Source organism: Mesoplodon mirus (genome assembly GCF_964341445.2).
Source record: "Mesoplodon mirus genome assembly, chromosome: 17".
In the NCBI taxonomy this organism is placed as follows: domain Eukaryota; kingdom Metazoa; phylum Chordata; class Mammalia; order Artiodactyla; family Ziphiidae; genus Mesoplodon; species Mesoplodon mirus.
The window spans coordinates 21,106,608-21,124,063 of record NC_138993.1 but is presented as its reverse complement, the minus strand read 5'-3'; the positions used below and the strand labels follow the sequence as shown (position 1 = coordinate 21,124,063).

General features: G+C 49.0%; 1 protein-coding gene across 1 annotated transcript in view; it reads right to left on the bottom strand.

Moving 5' to 3' along the window:
- ERICH6B (glutamate rich 6B) overlaps nt 1-16,134 on the bottom strand; it is a 43,199-nt gene extending 27,065 nt beyond the window's left edge. The window contains exons 1-2 of the mRNA XM_082602136.1: nt 15,082-16,134; nt 5,621-5,739 (exon numbers count right to left, since the gene is read on the bottom strand). Coding sequence (XP_082458262.1) covers nt 5,621-5,739; nt 15,082-15,437 — 475 coding nt within the window. The 5' untranslated portion in view covers nt 15,438-16,134. The remainder of the gene's footprint in view (nt 1-5,620; nt 5,740-15,081) is intronic.
- Nucleotides 16,135-17,456: the final 1,322 nt, after the last annotated feature.

Here is a 17,456-nt window from a genome sequence, read left to right as displayed (position 1 = left end):
GTGGCTTCAGGGCCGTGTAGACTCATAATGGCGTATGCCTCCCGCTGTAGGAAGTGGGCGTCTCTGGTGTTCTGTTGTCAAGGGCTCCCGGAGAGGTGCATGACGGGGGCTGGCGGGGAAGCATGGGGGCTGGCGAGTACAGATGCACTGGGTTACACCACGAGAGGCTACTGTGGTTTTTGAGAACTTCTGTAAAGTTCTTGGTTACCCATGTTTTATATTTTCTAGAATTTTGTGATCCCTGCTCCTTTTTGCTCCCTCACCCCTACCTGTCCTCCTCCCTACTCCCAAACACATGCGTGGGTGTGCGCGCACGCGTGCACGCGCACACGCACACACACACACACACACACTCCATTCCTAATGGCAAGGAAGCAGAGGCGAGCTGCCCCCTCCCCTCCCCTCTCATGGGAGCAGCAGGATTTGAGCTCGGTCTGTGATGAGAAGCCCCCCCACCTGGGCAGGATCAGTGCTGCCAGCCCATCAGCTGAGCCCGAGCCCTCCACAGCCAGGGAGCTCTCCAACTTCTAAGGACACGCATCCTACCATAAATGGCTCCGACTGTTGGGAGTCGTGTCTATTTCTTAACTAATTTTCCTCAAGCTGGCCCTGTTCTAGCCCTTCCGTGCAGATGGAGAGGTCAGGTCTTGGTTTTGTGTGTCAGATCATCAGGTATTTGAAGGCAGTTATCCTGTCTCAGAGTCACGTGTCTTCCAGACTTAACGCCCTCATTTGCTTCAGCAGTTCTTTGTACGATGTGGTCTCCAGGTTGGCCTAACACCGCCCTCTCCTTGAGCCCCGGCCAGTCTGCCTCTAACCCTCATGGAGTGTGGGATGCCCCAAAGTGAACAGCGGCCCCAAGGTTGCTTCTGCAGTGCAGGCTAGAGCAGGACCCGTCTCCCTTTACATAACCTTTTAATTGTTCTTGGTTATATTAACTAGTCTGGCAGTCACACCAGTCCTACCATTGACTGACTGAGCCTGTGGTTGAGTAAATCATCTACAACAGACGGGGCATTCCCCCCCTTGTCCTTCTCCATCCTGTTTTTGTGGGCCTAAGAGCAGGGTCTAACCTAAATTACCATTCTGTTTTATCTAGCCAGTCCCGATCCAGTGTTTCTGCCTGTCAAGATCCTTTAGAATCTGATCACATTATTGTCATCACCCAACAGCTGCCAGTCATGTACAGATATAAATATTCCTCCTACATCTGTATCCGAGTCTGTGGATACAGACTGGACAGAGCCCTGTGGCTTCTGGCTGGAAATTGGGATGACTCTGATCCTTAAACAGTATCTCTGGATGGTTATTCAGTAGCGATCATGCCATTGTCTTGCACTAGCATCTACCTGGTATTTGTCTATGTCGTCCATAGGAACATGACGAAGGCTTTGAAAAAGAAATGTGTTTTGGAATTCGGGTCTCCAAATTCCACAGTTCCCTGATCTAATAACCTTGTCAAAAAGTGACCTACAAGCCAGTATTACTTGATCTGTTCTTTTTTTTTTTTTTTTTTTCCCGGTACGCGGGCCTCTCATTGCTGTGGCCTCTCCCGTTGCGGAGCACAGGCTCAGCGGCCATGGCTCACAGGCCCAGCCGCTCCGTGGCACGTGGGATCTTCCCAGACTGGGGCACGAGCCCGTGTCCCCTGCATCGGCAGGCGGACTCTCAACCACTGCGCCACCAGGGAAGCCCTGATCTGTTCTTATTGATCCTATGCTGGTTCCTTGTGGTTATTTTGCTCTCAGTATTTGCCCCAGGTTGGTCACAGACTCATTTCCCCAATTCTTCAAAAACCATAAACATGATTAAGCTCTTCTCTCTCTGTAGATATTCTGGGGTATACTTTATCTCGGTCAGGACACAGCAGTTACCATTCTTTTCTGATCTTCTCACCAATCTTTGGTGTCTGCTATTTCTTGCCTAACTTTGCTGTACCCCTTTCAATCTGAAGATCATCTTCTTTCACAGAGAAGTCAAAATTCAATAGCAATGGAAGAACATGATTTTCTTTGAATCGTGCCTCAACAGGCACTAAACAGTGGCTCTGTGTGCCGATCTACTTTTTGCCCGAATCATATTTTTAAAGGGCCCCCCTTCTTTTATTGCTGCCTGCAGTATTATTATTATTACTTTTTGGTAAGAATACGTTTACCCTGGACTTCAGCTCTCCTGACACTTTTCTCAAAGTTCGAGACATTTTCCTACTTTTATCGTAGGTAACAATCATATCTTTTTTAACCTCTGCATGTGATCTTTCAAAACCTGAGTCCACTGAAAGGAACTCTGTGCAAACACTACTTTGCACTTTTTTTTTTTTTTTGCGGTACGCGGGCCTCTCATTGCTGTGGCCTCTCCCGTTGCGGAGCACAGGCTCCAGACGCACAGGCTCAGCGGCCGTGGCTCACAGGCCCAGACGCTCCGCGACATGTGGGATCCTCCCAGACCGGGGCACGAACCCGTGTCCCCTGCATTGGCAGGCGGACTCTCAACCACTGCGCCACCAGGGAAGCCCTCTACTTTGCACTTTGGGGAGCTTTCCAACCCTCCTCTTCATCTGGCCAGGTGACTTGAAGTAACTACTCCAACTGATAGCACTTGCCCCTCTCTGTTTATCCTCACCCATGTTTCTATACATAGTGTCTCCATGTGTACATATTTCTATACACAGCTCCTTTCTAACCAAGACTGTCTCTTGGGAGAAGGATATATCTTCTCATCACCATAGCTGATCTTGAGTCTGATGAGGATTCAGCAGCAGTTTCACAAGTATGTAACAAATATTTATAGGCGCTTACTGTGTGCAGGACGCCAAGTCTTGAGGATTTCTACAAGCAGGGTTATAATGCTCTGTGTTAGAATTTCTGGTATTCTTTGTTCATGACCCTGCTCTGTGCCTGGCTGGGTGGACACCTGAGGCCATAAATAGTCTTTCTGGCCTTCCACCTGCTTCCTCACACGAGCCACGAGACATTCCCGGTGCCTTTAGCTTTCCTTCCATGTCAGACCTGCCACTCTCTGTAGTAATAGGTTTCAAGGATTTATTTATCTGGGTGTTATACCTCCATATTTGGTTCCAAGTGCTGTTTGTAGAGTCCATGTAAAATGCTGTTTCTGGCTCACTGGAGTTGAATAGTCCCGTAATAAAAAATGCTTTAAAAATGGGAAACTAGCACCCGTGAAATCTGTTCTACCCTAGAGGTTCTCTGGTTCTCCACCACTCCTGTGCCTGGAATCCTCTGGGATCTTGTTAAGGATGAGGCAGGGATCGTGATAAGAAAGCCTGGGAATCTGCGTCTTTACGGGCACCGGGTGCTGGGGACGCACAGTCCTGGACCCCGAGGAGCAGCACTGTAACACTCTCACCTCCGCTCACTCCTGGGGGCCCTCAGTCAGCACTTGGAATTGCTTTTGCCTTGACTGACTGTGTTTCTCCAACAAGTGGACGGGTGGCTTCTGCCCTGGGCTAAAGCAGGTTCTCCTTTGCATCCACCGTGCTCGGGAGCCCGTAGTGTCCTGTCCTCCAGCTGCAGAAGGACTGGCTTTTCTTCGTGGCAGGGGCCCCCTGCCTCCTCTCACCTCGATTTTGAGCTCCTTTCTGGGACTCCATGCTTCCTGGATTCCCCTTGCACCCCTGCCCCCGCCCCGGTTACCTCCTCTTACAACTGTTCACTCTTCCAGAGGAGTCTCTTAATGAGCCTCTTTGCCCCATTCCACTGTCCAGACACAATCAGTTACCCATTGCCAGCAAATTCTGTCCAATTATTATGAACACTCTCCAAAAGATTGACTGTAAACCATAGGCAGAAGGGAAAAGAGAAACCTTCACGAAGTCTAGGGAGTTTCTTACTTTTCCTTGTGTTCCAATCTCTGCTGTAGCCACCATCCCCTCATGTCTCTGCAGAAGCCTGGGGTATGGCACTGACCCTGGCTTTAGTTGCTCCAACACTGTCCACACCTTTGGTCTGGGCCACCAACATCACAGGATCTGATCAGTAGGTATTGCTGCGGGTGGCTAGACTTTTGCTAAACACTAAATGCATGTTGGCTTTAAGGAACTCAGTACTGGAAAAGACTTAGCTACAAAACATGCCCCTACAGACCAAATAGGCAGAGCGCTTAAAACCTAAATTAGATCCAGACATGACTGGCTCTGTACATTAAGCTTGGGGACCAAAAGGATCATGAATGAACACGGCCCATGAAGCAGTGATTTCCAGAGGGTCTCTCTCTGGAGGTGGGTGCATAGTGGTATGAACAGGCTCTGGTGACTCCCTTCCCACACGCCAGGCTTCTCCTATCTCCTTCTCCTCTCCCACATCCTTTCAGGCTTAGCATTGGCACTTTTCAGGCGATTACCCAGTAAATGACTTCGAGAATCCTGCTTATGAATATTTAGATAAATGCTCAGATTTTTTCCAGCTGTCATGCTTACTGACTCTGAAGTGGTTCCTGTTTTCAGGGCTCCATCGGAGCACACACACCAATAAAACTCCCACATGAACCGATTTAGCCTGTAAAAGACCCCTCATCACGTGCTGGCAGCCAGCACCGTGGAACCCCTGGCTTGTGTGGGCCTGCCTCTGCCGCCCCACTCTCCCTCATAGGGTTTCTGACTCCTAATTTCATTTAACCACATTTGAGCTACAGAATTTAGCAGGCATGGATGGGGGCAGGGGAGTGAGGTGCTGGTCGGGAATCTCATTTACCGCTGCCATGACTACAGATGTGAAACGCACGTGTGAATCTGTGATGGATCAGTCTCAGTAAGGCTGGGTTTAAGTTATTAATAATGGCGAGAAATGCCATTCAGTGTTGCATCCCCAGGATCCTAGGGCGAGGAACCTTTGGGCTTAATCGGGCAGAGGATTAAGATCCTCAGTGCAGCCTTGCCCAGCTGTCTCTTGAGTGTCTCCTAGTTGTGGCCACAGAAGTTCCCCCTGTGGATGGTCTTGGCTTGTTCTGAACCAGGGCTGGCTTTGACTGCACGCTGAGACAGAGAGTCTGGGGTGGGTCCCAGTCCCTTCACCATGTGATTGTTCGGAGATGGCCTCTCTCCGCAGGGAACCAGCCTGTAATCTGGGAAGGAAATGGCCTGCGTCCCCGAGGGAAATAGGGCCTGTGTTCATGTAGAACAAGAACAGGAAAACTGGGCTTCCCTGGTGGCACAGTGGTTGAGAGTCCGCCTGCTGATGCAGGGGACACGGGTTCGTGCCCTGGTCCGGGAGGATCCCACATGCTGCGGAGCGGCTGGGCCCGTGAGCCATGGCCGCTGAGCCTGCGCGTCCGGAGCCTGTGCTCCGCAACGGGAGAGGCCACAGCAGTGAGAGGCCCGTGTACTGAAAAAAAAAAAAAAAAAAGAACAGGAAAACTAATGAAGGGACAAGGGGAAGATCGAAGAAGGTGTTTGTCTTAGCACTTTGCTGATGCTCTTTCTCAGAGGGGGATGAGGAAGGGGGTCCCAGGGTCAGGATGGCCCAGGAAGCAGTATGCATCATCAGCCTGATGGCGACTACTCCAGCCTCCATATTCCACATCCATGGAACGCCCTCAAGGCCACATCTCCCCAAGCCCCCAGGAGCCTGGCCGTGAGGTGGATGCCGGCTGTGGGGTCCCTTACCCTGCCGGCTTTCATAGATCCACTCCGTCTGCGTGCTCTGGTCCTGCAAGTCCAGCAGCTCTCCATCGCGCTTCACCAAGGATGTAGACGGCATCGTGTCACCGAGGAGAGGCCTGCTGCTGGTAGGTTCAGGGGGTGGGAGGAGGGACAGCAAAGAAGGTGGTCACCCGAGGGACGCCAGCAGCAGAGGGGAGCAAGGGGTCGGTCCACCTCCAGACAGGGGCCCGGTTAGGAACCCAGAGCTGTGGCCTGTGGGGAGGTTGTGGTGGCGGCGGCTGCTTCCCGGTCCCCGTGGACTTCGGCCTGTCCCTGGTGGTGGCTGTCACCGGTTGGAAGGGACCAGCCTGTGGACCGTGGAAAATAGGCCTGTGTGCCATTCTGGGTGCCAACCGCAGCTTCACTTAGAGTGACAGGCTCTGGGGGTGCCTTCAAAGGCCAATCAATGGGCCAGGCCTCCGTGCCGGACAGTCTAACCTTCCAGAACATTCTGTGTCCCTGCGGGCTCACCACCCTGCTCATTCCAGTCCTCCTTCCTTGCCTCAGAGCTGCCTCAGGCAGAGCGGAAAAAATCAGCAGCCGCTTCAAACCAAGCACCGACGTCCGTCCCCGCTAGTCTGCCCACTGCACACACCACCATCTTCGAGAAAGGTTTCCGCGGGGCCTGATGACAGGGCGCTGGGTGTGAAGCGCAGGCCCTGCTCCCCGGGAGCTCAGGATCTAAAGGGGTGACCCAGCGCCCCGACCTACATCGTGTCCTTCCTCAGGAATCTCTCTGCCTTTTAACTGGGGCAAGAACCTGTGATTCAGAGGGATGAGAGGGGCTTTTGGCCCTGAAGCCATCTCGTGGAAACGGGCCCAATTGGCAGAGACAGGCCTGAGGGGAGATGCCCGGCCTGTCAGTGGGCAGAGACTGTGGTGGTAGAAAGAACCTAGACTTTGGTGTCAGGCGTTCCGAGCTGAAGTCTTGGCTCTTGTGCTAGAGTGGAGTAACCCTGGGTGGAGCCACCTAACTTCTCTGTGCCTCGGTTTGCGCACCTTTTCGATAATTGTACCTCCTCCCCCAGGTCCGCACAGGTGAGGACAAAATGAGAGTGGGCAGTGTTGGCGGTCGTTGTTCGTAGAGGGAAAATGAGAAGTTCAGGGGCCCTTCACGAGACGGGCCTGTTCCCTGCCGGGGTCAGCGTTCCCTGATGCAGGGATTGGGGGTGGGGGGCAGAGGGGCCGCAGTCTGAGGCTGGGGGCGAAGAGGTGAGGAAGAGAGGAGGAGGTAGCCTGCTCTAGCCAGAAAGCTGTTCTCCCTTCAGCATTGCTGGGAGTGCCAGGCAGATCTGTGCCACTTCTAGGGGACCCGGGGGAGGGGTCCTGTGTTCTCAGGATGCACCACTAGCGAGGGGCCCCGGGGGCGAGTGGCAAGATGCTCTGGTCTTAGGTCGAGTGACCACAGGGCTTGAGAGCTAGTGGAGAAGGGTGAGCTTTTTAGGCAAGTGTCAATCCTTGCCCTGCTCCAGGCCTCAAGGCCACATCAGGAGACCCCCCGGGGCTCAGTTTCCTTATCCTTCTGGTGGGCTAATGCCTGTCCTACCTCACTCACCAGCTGCCCACGGGGACCCAAGGAGATAATGATAGTCCCCATGGATGGACTCTGACAAATCAAAGCTGCCGACAAACACAGGGGTTATACTTAAGGTCATGGAGGGCCGCTCTGGTCATTTCCATGCTCATGTACACTTGCCCAGCACCCTCCCTGCCACGCCTGCCCCAGGCTGGGACGTTGCAGGGCTTCTGGGGTGTCTGCCAGAGCTCTGCTGTGGCCTCAGCACCCGGGAAGCAGGACTGGGGCTCCGGCCTGCGTGGCCAAACCCCACCTCCCTGCCCCGTCGGCAATGCGGAGGTGTTGCAAGCGGGAGCCCCTGTCCTGAGATCCCAGGCCTGCTCCTGCAGCCGCTTCGGAGCGGGGAAGGGGCCTGGTGTGTGCCTGGGGACCTTGGGCATGCATGCGGAAGAGGGGGCCTTCCCGTTTACAAGGGACCCAGGAAACACTTGACCTGAATCTGCTCCCCTCCCATCCCCCCAGCCTTAGCAAAGAAACACGAGTGGGACACTTCTTGCGCAAAGGGGTTTGTGGAAGGTTTGGTCTCTCAGCAGCCTTGTGTGAGGAAAATCCAGGGAGTCTCTGAGCACCCCCAGGCCCAGACCTGGACTCGGGGGAGGCAAAGCCGAATTGCTCAGGGACAGACCCAGGTCAGGCCCCAGGCTCCCCGCAGGGCCCCGAGAAAGAACAGGAAACAAACTCAGCTGCCGTACGAATAAAAGATTGGACGGATGCTCGTGTTTGGAACAAAGCTGACCAGGAATCATGCTCCTTGTTCTGCATGGGCTAAGTTTTCCACGTGGTGGCTCATGGGAGCAGAATGAAGGATAACAGTGATCCACAGCCCTTACTGCACGTACCCCGTGCGCTAACCTCCGCTCCACGTGCGCCCCGTCAGTTAGTACATTTAATCCTCACCACAGCCCCGGGAGTCGGAAACTCTTCCTGTCCCCATTTTACAGGTGGGAAAACTGAGGCAGAAGATTAAGTGGCTGCCCTGTGGCACACAGCTGACTGGGTGGAGCAGCTGCGATTCACACCCAGGCAGGTGTGGATCCCTGGCTCCAGGGTCCCTGTTCTCTGTCACAGCCTTCCAGAGGGTCACTTCACCATCCGGCCGCTTCAGTGCCACGTTGCTTGCTCCTCTGTGGGTATCAGTAGCTGAGGTGGAGGGGCCTCAGGAAAGCACTCGCTCTTAGGGATTGCCTTAGTAGGGGTAGACCTGGCAGATACATGGTGCTGAGCCTCTGGAAGCGTGAAGCGTGGAACGGAGGGGCCGGTAGAGGGCGGAGTGGGGAGCTGGCCTCACCAGGTGGCAGGGAGCCCCGTGCAGAGTACTGTGCCCTCAAATTGTAGCCTATGTCTTTCCTGCGCAGAAGAGCTGGGGTTTCATTCCTGCTTCTCAGCGTAACCCAGCTGGCCTTGGGCTTTCTTTGTAGCTAGTGTCAACCCACTTCACCAGTGGAGGTCAATGACTGCCTTCCCCCAGTCATCCTTTGGGGCACATGTAGGGGACGAGGACTGTGAATCAGAGGTCTCGTGTCCCCTGCCCCACATGGGTTTCCACAGAGCTGAGCACACAGAGGCTTCTGTCCACAACTGTGTCAGTGACCGTCTAGCGTGGGCAAAGCCCTGTGGCGGGAGTTTCATGAACACTCACTGCGTGATTACTTAGAGCTTGGAATATGCCTGAGCAGGGAAGACGGCAACTGCCTTGTGGGTGTTCACTCATCTCTTCACCACGAGCGCTGCCCAGGGCCCTTGGCCATTTCTCCCCAGCTCAGCCTTCTCTCCAGACTCAGCTGTCCCCTGCCCTTTCCTCTCCGTAGTTCTGGGCGCCCAGGACCCTGATCCTGGGACTCGTCCCCTAGCTTGTGAGTGGCTGAACAGCAGAGGGGACCAGTATCGGGAGGTCCTTTGTGTGCGACTTCTCGGAGACCCCCGCCTGAACTGCACCTTCCTCGGGGGTCCTGCTCCCTGCGGCCCACCCCACTCTCACCCCCACTTCCCACCTTTGGGACGGCAAAGGCTCCTGAAGCATCATTCCTAAGCATGAACTTCCACCTGACTTATCAGAAAAAAAAAATCAAAAACTTTTACCTTGCTTTAAGACTAGGCAGGGTTTGCGATGAACGAGCCTTGAATTCTGTTGGAAAAAAGAACAGAAAGACAATGTTGGAAAAAAAAAAGAATCTTTCTTTTTATTAAAAAAATCTGTTGTTAAGTATGTGATGCTGGGATTGGGGTGGAGAGGCCCTGATTTACAGAATTTTTCTATTTTTGCTTTTCGTTAGTGTTGTCTCTCTTAATGGTTTCCTTTAGAAATTATGAGGTTGAAATTTGATAAAATTAGAGAGAACTCAAGAAGGTGATTTTCATGAAATCATGGATTTGGGACATTTAGGTTTGCTTTGTTAATCTTTTGAGTTATTACAGAGGCCTCCCTCTGTCACAGGATGAAGGGCATCTATCTATACAGGAGAGGTGGCTGAGGTTCAGAGGATATAAATGTTTTAAAAATTATTTTTCATGTGTTTGTTGGCACTCTGTATATCTTCGTTGGAGAAATGTCTATTTAGGTCTTCTGCCCGTTTTTGGATTGGGTTGTTTGTTTTTTTAATATTGAGCTGCATGAGTTGCTTGTAAAGACTCTATTTGTGTCATTTAATCACTTGACCGTTGGCTTTGAATGATATGACATCAAGAATTTCAGGTGCAATTGGGATAAAATAGAGTATAGATTCCAGAGAATGGCACAGCGGAAGTAGTAAAGAAATGACAGTCAGAAAATTTGAACTTGAACCTTGAATGTTCAACACTTATCCATAGTTTACGCATGAGACAGACTATTACTGAGGAATATTACTTGGCTATTAAAATGATGTCTACAAAAATTAAGCAATATGGGCAAATATGGAAGTCACAATACTAAGTTACAAAAGTAAAATACAAACTTTTAAAAGAAAATTTATTTGATTTATTTATTTTTTTGTGGTACGCGGGCCTCTCACTGTTGTGGCCTCTCCCGTTGCGGAGCACAGGCTCCGGACGCACAGGCTCAGCAGCCATGGCTCACGGGCCCAGCCGCTCCACAGCATGTGGGATCTTCCCGGACCGGGGCACGAACCCGTGTCCCCTGCATCGGCAGGCAGACTCTCAACCACTGTGCCACCAGGGAAGCCCCCAAACTTATTTTATATACAGCATATTTAAAGTGGTAAAAACAGGACAAAGCAAGGACCACAACCACCAAACATGCAAAAAACGAGGGCAGGAGGAACAGAATAAAAATGATGAAATGTGAATCAGCTTTACTTATATTTGGATGTTGGTAGGTTGGGTGTTATTTTTTCTACTTTTCAAATTTTCCACTAAAAAAAATGAACAAAAGTAGATTTTGCTTCTTTTTATGTTACTCTTCTCAAATTAAAATATGCATGTAATTTATTAGAAAGCAGAAACAAAGGGTGAAAGGAGGGAAGAAAGGAGAAAAGAAAGAGAAGTGACTAGAAGAGAAAGAAGCCTGTCTTGGCCCCCCTAATTATTTTCCATGACCTTGGAGAAGTCACATACCCTCTCTCAAACTCCAGGATCCTCATTTGTGAAGGGGGCAGGGGGTAAAGAGTGGCTGAAAAATGGAAGGAAACAGATTGCAAAATATACACTATACACCCTATGCCACTGGACTGTGCTCCCGACCTTCAGGGCAAGACACACACAGAAAATGATACTGTTTGTACAGGAGCACAGTGGAGGCTGGGGCGACTGGTCTTGGGGCTCAGCGTCTCCCCCCAGTAGTGGCCAACTCATGGCACCCTGATGGGGAAGCTCTGCCACTATCTGTGAGCTTTCCTGCTGGACAGGTTGTCTGGCTCTCCCATCTCTGCCTTATCGGTGTATCTCAAACCTTTCTTATTAAATACACAGAATTGCTAGGTTCCCCATTTGGAAATGGTCCTCAGGGCACCACCTCTCAACTGGAAATGGCGACCAAATTATAGCATTTAGGCCAAACAGCATTCGGAGCCGCCAAAGAGGAGCTAGCAAGGGGAAAGAAAATCAAATCCAGCAGAGTATATGTATCAAAATACCATTAGGTAAAAACATTACGAATCAAAATGAATATACTGTGACATCTCTACGGCATTATTTGCCACAGAGCAGAATTCATCTTTAGGAAGGTCTTGGGTTCTAAATAAACAAAAGGGGCCTCATTGTGGGGTGGATTCCTGTTCTATGACAGCATGACAGAAATGTAGGTCGTACTTCTTCCTTCTAGAGCCTTCCTGCACCCTGTGAGATCAGAAAAACATTTTTACACCTGACAGTTGTATGGGGTGGGAGAGCTTTCAAAGCATTTTCAGAATGTTCTTTCATTTAATTGCCACAGTCACAAGGAATTTTTTCACATGGGGAAAGGGAAACTTGGAGCAGGTAGTTGACATGCCCAAGGTCAAAGGCCCACCCTTGTGCTGGATCTTCCGACTCTGACACCACAGGGTTTACACCCATGTTCCCCAGAAATGATTTGGAACCTCCCAGTTCAAATCCGGGGAGATCAGTCACATGTGGCTATTGATTACTCAGTGACAATTGATGCCGCATTTACATTCAAGTTGCTCATCTAATTTTATTGGGTTTTCTCACAAATCATGGAGAAGATCATCCCTTCTTTTAAAGAAGAGAGGGGGTGAGGGTTGTTAGTCTGACGTACCCTGATTGGTCCAGGGCAACGGGAGACTCTGACCTTCCTGCAGAGTGGCTGGTTGGGGGCCCTAGAGTCCTCCCACACCCTAGTTCATTGCATCTTCTCCTGTGTTTTTCTTCTGTCCATTTCACAAAAGAGGAAAATGTGCCGGGGATGTAATTTACTCTTCACAAGTCAATGGTAAGGAAATAATAAAATATAATATAATAATAATAATAACAATAATAGCTAACACTTACATAGTCTTAAAATGCTATATGCCTGGCATAGCTCAAAATGCTTTACATAATTAAACCCCTTTCATCCTCACAAACATCCTATAAGGTAGGGCTACTGTTATTCCTAATTTACAGCTGAGAAAACTAAGACACAGAGAGGTTAAGTGACTTGCCCAAGTTCATGCAACTAATAAATGGGAGAGAGCTGGTGTTCAAACCTATGCAATCAAGGTCTTGAGACAGGAAGAAAAAAGTGTTCTTTGTGACAGGTTCATATCTGCCACCAAATAGACAAGTAAGTAGCGTGCATGCCCCTTTCTCCTCTCCTGTGGCAGACATCACTGGCGGATCGTGGCACACTTTCCTGCTGAGCCCAAACGAGGCCTCAAAATCCTTCTCATTACAGTGCTTTACCACTAACCTCTAATAATTAATCCATCAGCGTGCGAGATGGAAGCCCATTTGTCATTTCTTGGGCTCATTTTATAGGTGCCGATTAATTCATAATGCTGTTTTTAAAAATAATATGGGTGATTGGGATTGACATACGCATACTACTATATATAAAATAGATAACTAATAAGGACCTACTGTACAGCACAGGGAACTCTCCTCAATACTCTGTAATGGCCTATATGGGAAAAGAATCTAAAAAAGACTGGACATGTGTGTATGTATCACTTTGTGATACACCTGAAACTAACACAACGTTGTAAATCAACTATACTCCACTAAAAATTAAAACAAACCCAACAAAAAACAAAAACAAAAAACAAGAAAAAAGGTGTGTGTGTACGCATGTGTGTGTCTATATATATGCCTGGCTTTGTGAAATGAATGAAATTTAATTTGATTCAGTTTGCATTTACTGAGGATCTGAGTCAGGAAAGCACTCTTGTTAGGCTCTGAGGTTCAAAACAAGAGATAAACAAAGTTACATCATAAAGGTATTGGGGAGAAATTATACCTAAAGAAATCGTGATGTAAATTCTTTTGAAGATTTAAGATCCTCTTGTAAACCCCTTCTTAACTTAATCTGTTTTGTACAGTCTGGCTTGGCACCCTGGGTTTTCATAGACTAAGACATGCTTCCACGTGCCTTCAAAGGCGTTTTAGTATTCCCCTACAGGTTTTGCAGTGCCTCTCCAATTTTTGCTAGCAGGGCATTTATTTTCAAAGCTTTTGCTTTATACACAGTTCCATTCACTTGACAGCACTGTATTTGTCCTATTCTAGTGGGTAATGTATTTACAAAGGTCCGACACATAGCAGGGACACGTTAAGGATGCTTGATTCATACTGTGCAAAAGAAATGGCTTGAATGCTATTTTTCAGTATTAGAATTACACTTGGTACTTGAACAGCAGGGTTATTAGGATTCTGAAAGGGAGCTCAGTGGTAGAGGCACACAGAAAAGAGAATTTCCCAGCAACAGAGGAATGAGCTCTCCAACGTACTAACTTTTGTGAGGGCAGTAGGAACGTAGGATGATACATCTGATTTGATGGAGAGGAGGTAAAGGTAAAACACCTGTGTGGCTGCCGAAGCCACCCAGCCTTTAGGATGTAGGTAGTGTGCAATCAGACTGGGATTTAAAAATTCAAGCTCCCGGGGGCTTCCCTGGTGGCGCAGTGGTTGAGAGTCCGCCTGCCAATGCAGGGGACACGGGTTCGTGCCCCGGTCCGGGAGGATCCCGCATGCCGCGGAGCGGCTGGGCCCGTGAGCCATGACCCCTGAGCCTGTGCGTCTGGAGCCTGTGCTCCACAACGGGAGAGGCCGCAACAGTGAGAGGCCCGCGTACCGCAAAAAAAAAAAAAAAAAAAAAAAAAAATTCAAGCTCCCTGAGATGCTTGTGGTTGGTAATAGGACAGGATCCAGAAAAAACAGTTTAGTTCTGTTTCTAGGTCAACATTAAGATGATGCAGATGACCTGGATTTTTAACTTTCCGTTCCTGGTTGGATATGTCCGTTCAGTCATAACATCGAGGGAAGACACTGTGTGGGCCTGTGAATAAATGCATATTAGCCACTTGGAGCAACAGCACAAGGCGAGCACTGCCAAATAATAAAACCCAACTTAAGGAAAAGTTGCCAATTGCAGAAACAGTATTGGAAAAATGTCAGCTCTAGGATGAGAGAAATCACTGCAAAGTTAAATACCCTCCAGCAGGGTAAGATGATGCCTTCCAGGGGCTGAACGGGCACCCTGGGAAGCATACTAGTCTCTGCTGACTTAGTAACAGATTGTGGAAATGTATTCTAGGAAATAATTAGAGCTCATTAATAAAATTTAGCTCTAAGGGTGTTTATCAAAGTGCTGTTTTAAAGAGTAACAAAAAAATCAGAAGCAATAAATGATCAATAATAGGAAATCAATTAAAATATTATGGTTTGAAAATATAATGCAATGTGATGCAGCCATTAAAATGACTTGTAGAAAATTGAAAGCATGAAATGATATTCCTATAAGTATGTAATATTTATATGTAATTATAATACAGAAATATAGAAATAAATATACCTTAAAGGGCAGGTTGCAAGCACTATATAGTGTCTGGGAGGACATAACCAAAGTGTAAAAGCGATTATCATCTCTGAATGGGAGTGATTTTTGCTTTCTTCTTTTTATGAATATACAGTTTCTCAAACATCTACCATGCACATGTATTACTTGTGCAACAAGGAAAAAGAAAAGATACAAGTTAGGGGGTGTTTTCTGTTTGTCTTATTTTGTTTTTTACAACAGGCGCTTCCCGTTCATCAGGTCTCCTTGTCTGCTCCGTAGGCTCAGTGCTTGGGGGCACAGCTCTTGAAGTTGTGAGTAGAACTTGGTCAGAAATGATTCATGAGTCTGCCAGCGCGGTGCGTAGGGTCAATCATTTGCGCTTTGGCTGTATCTCAAGCCTGTTCTTTTTTCCCAGACATCGGGATGAACTAGAACTACCATCTATGGGACGTTCTCCCCAGATACTCACCCTCTTTCAGAAACTTTTCATACAGAAACCTTTTTCCTTCCAGCAGCTCTTTCTTCTGTAGACACTTTTCCTCCTTCAGATACTCCTTTTCCTCCAGATACTCCTTTCCTTTCAGATCATTTTCCTCCTCCTCCAGGTACTGGTCTTCCTCCGGGCTCTCTTCCTCTTGAAAAACTAAAAATTCTTCCACTGAACTCTCCTCATCTCCCTCAGTACCTACTTCCTGTGAAGATAAGGTCTGCATGGAGTGGTGGAAAGTTGTGGAGGGGTGAGGAGGTGATGCTCCCGATGGCTGAAGATTTCTAGCAGACATGCTGGGAGGCATTTAGCAGAGGAAAGCCTTCTGCAGCCGGCAGAGTCACTACTTCATCACCCTGGTAACCGAGAAAGGAATAAGACCCCATTAGTCAGGAATTACCTACTGCATGTCGTTCACTCATTGCATTCCGTGGTCTTGGGATGGCCCTTTGAGTATGCATGCCAGTACATGGTGGCCTGTGAAAAGGCACAAAAAGAGAAGGCAGAGGTTTTACCCTCCAGGAGCTGGTTGGAGAGACCACATCTGAAGGCAGCGCCTTTGAAATGACTGCACAATATGAAGTCAATGAGGAGAGCTGGAAAGAGAAGGAGCCATCGGTGTTCAGTGGTGCAGTCATTAGAGAAGACTTTTACTTACTCATCAAGAAATATTTATTGCTACAGTAATCAGGACACAGACTGTCTTCCAGGAGCTTCAAACTGGGGAGAGAAACAGACATTCCAACAGATTTCTGTACACACAGTGGCAAGCACAATGGAAGAGGTCCAGGCAGGGTGGTACAGACACGGCTTGTGGAGCCTGGGTCAGCGAAGGTCCCTGTGGTTGGGCGTCTGCTGGGCACTCCTGCCCACGCCCCCTGCTGGAAGCACCACCCACTTGGCAAAGTGTTAGTTCACTCAGCAAACACCAATTTTTACTCCCCAGATTTAGCACAGCTGTGAGCACCTACGTCCCCCCCCACCGCCCAGGGCGTCTTCCATGTTCCACCCTATGCTCCATCTGTATGTTCATTAAAGTAACGATTTTGCTATATTACATAGTTTGTTCGCACATCTGTCTTTCCAACCGAGTGTGAACTTCTCGATGGCGGGAAGGATTGATTCTCGCTTGCAAATCTATTTCAAATCCTTCCTCTCTTCTCTGCTCTACTGTGACCACCCACAGTGAACTGTGCCATCTCTAGTCTGGATTATTGCCACATGCTCTTAACTGGCCCTCCTGTCACCACTGCTGCTGTCCTGTAGTCATTCTCCACGAGGAGTGTTCTTGGGAAAATATAAGTGACATCAGGATATGCATTGCTTAACAATCCCCCGATGGCTTTCCCTGGCATGGAGAATAAAATGTGAACCCCACTCCAGGGCTCCCAGGGCCCTGGAGATCTGGCACCTGCCAGTCTCTCTGACTTCCTCTCTTATTCCTTCTCTGTTCTCCCACTCTGTTATTCTCTCCTAGAGCACTTACCCTGTTTCTGTTTATGGTTCTGTTTCCATGTTTACTTGTTCAATATTTCTTTTCCACTATATCTACGTGTCTCAATGACAGTGACCTCACATGGCCTGTTTCCCGCTCTCTCTCCCACGGTTGGCTCAGTGCCTGATGCATCATAAAGATACCCAGAGTAAACGATCAGTGACGGAATGAAGGACCAGGAATAGATGGCTCTAGAGCAGGGCATCCCAAAGTTTTAACAATGATGATAGTTATTCTGCACAGTGGGATAAACTGCAGATAACTGGCCCAGAATCCTCCTGTTTGCTCTGAGGGCTTACGAGGTAAATCTCTTGGCCTTCCTTTTCCCAGATCTCTGATTGGGAAGCTCTGTTCTAGGGAACCAGCCAGATGAGATCATGAGGATCACTCTCTAGCACATGTGCACCCTGATGCCTGAGATGACGGGTGTGAGGTCAAAGACATTCGTAATGAGACAGCCTGGGACCTGGGACCCTTTACTGCAGTGCTTACACCTGGACAAATGTCTCTTCAAGCGACAGAATACAAAGAAACTATAAGGGACTAAAAATAATTGCACGCATGTGCAGTTGGGGCAAATTATGAACAGCAAAGCTACAAAAAGGTCAAAACCCAGCTGCCACTGCTGAGGTGCCGGGAATAAAAGGAGGGAACCGCAAGGATCCCTACACGCAGCACCACCAAGGGGGCGGGCAGACGAGGTAAGCCACGCCTTCCACCCGACCTCACTCCGTTCAAGGGACCAGCTCACGCCTGCCTCGGGGAGCGAGCAGGGGCCCCTCTTACTTGTTTTGTCTCCTGATGCTGCAGCACGAGTCCCAGTAAGGTCTT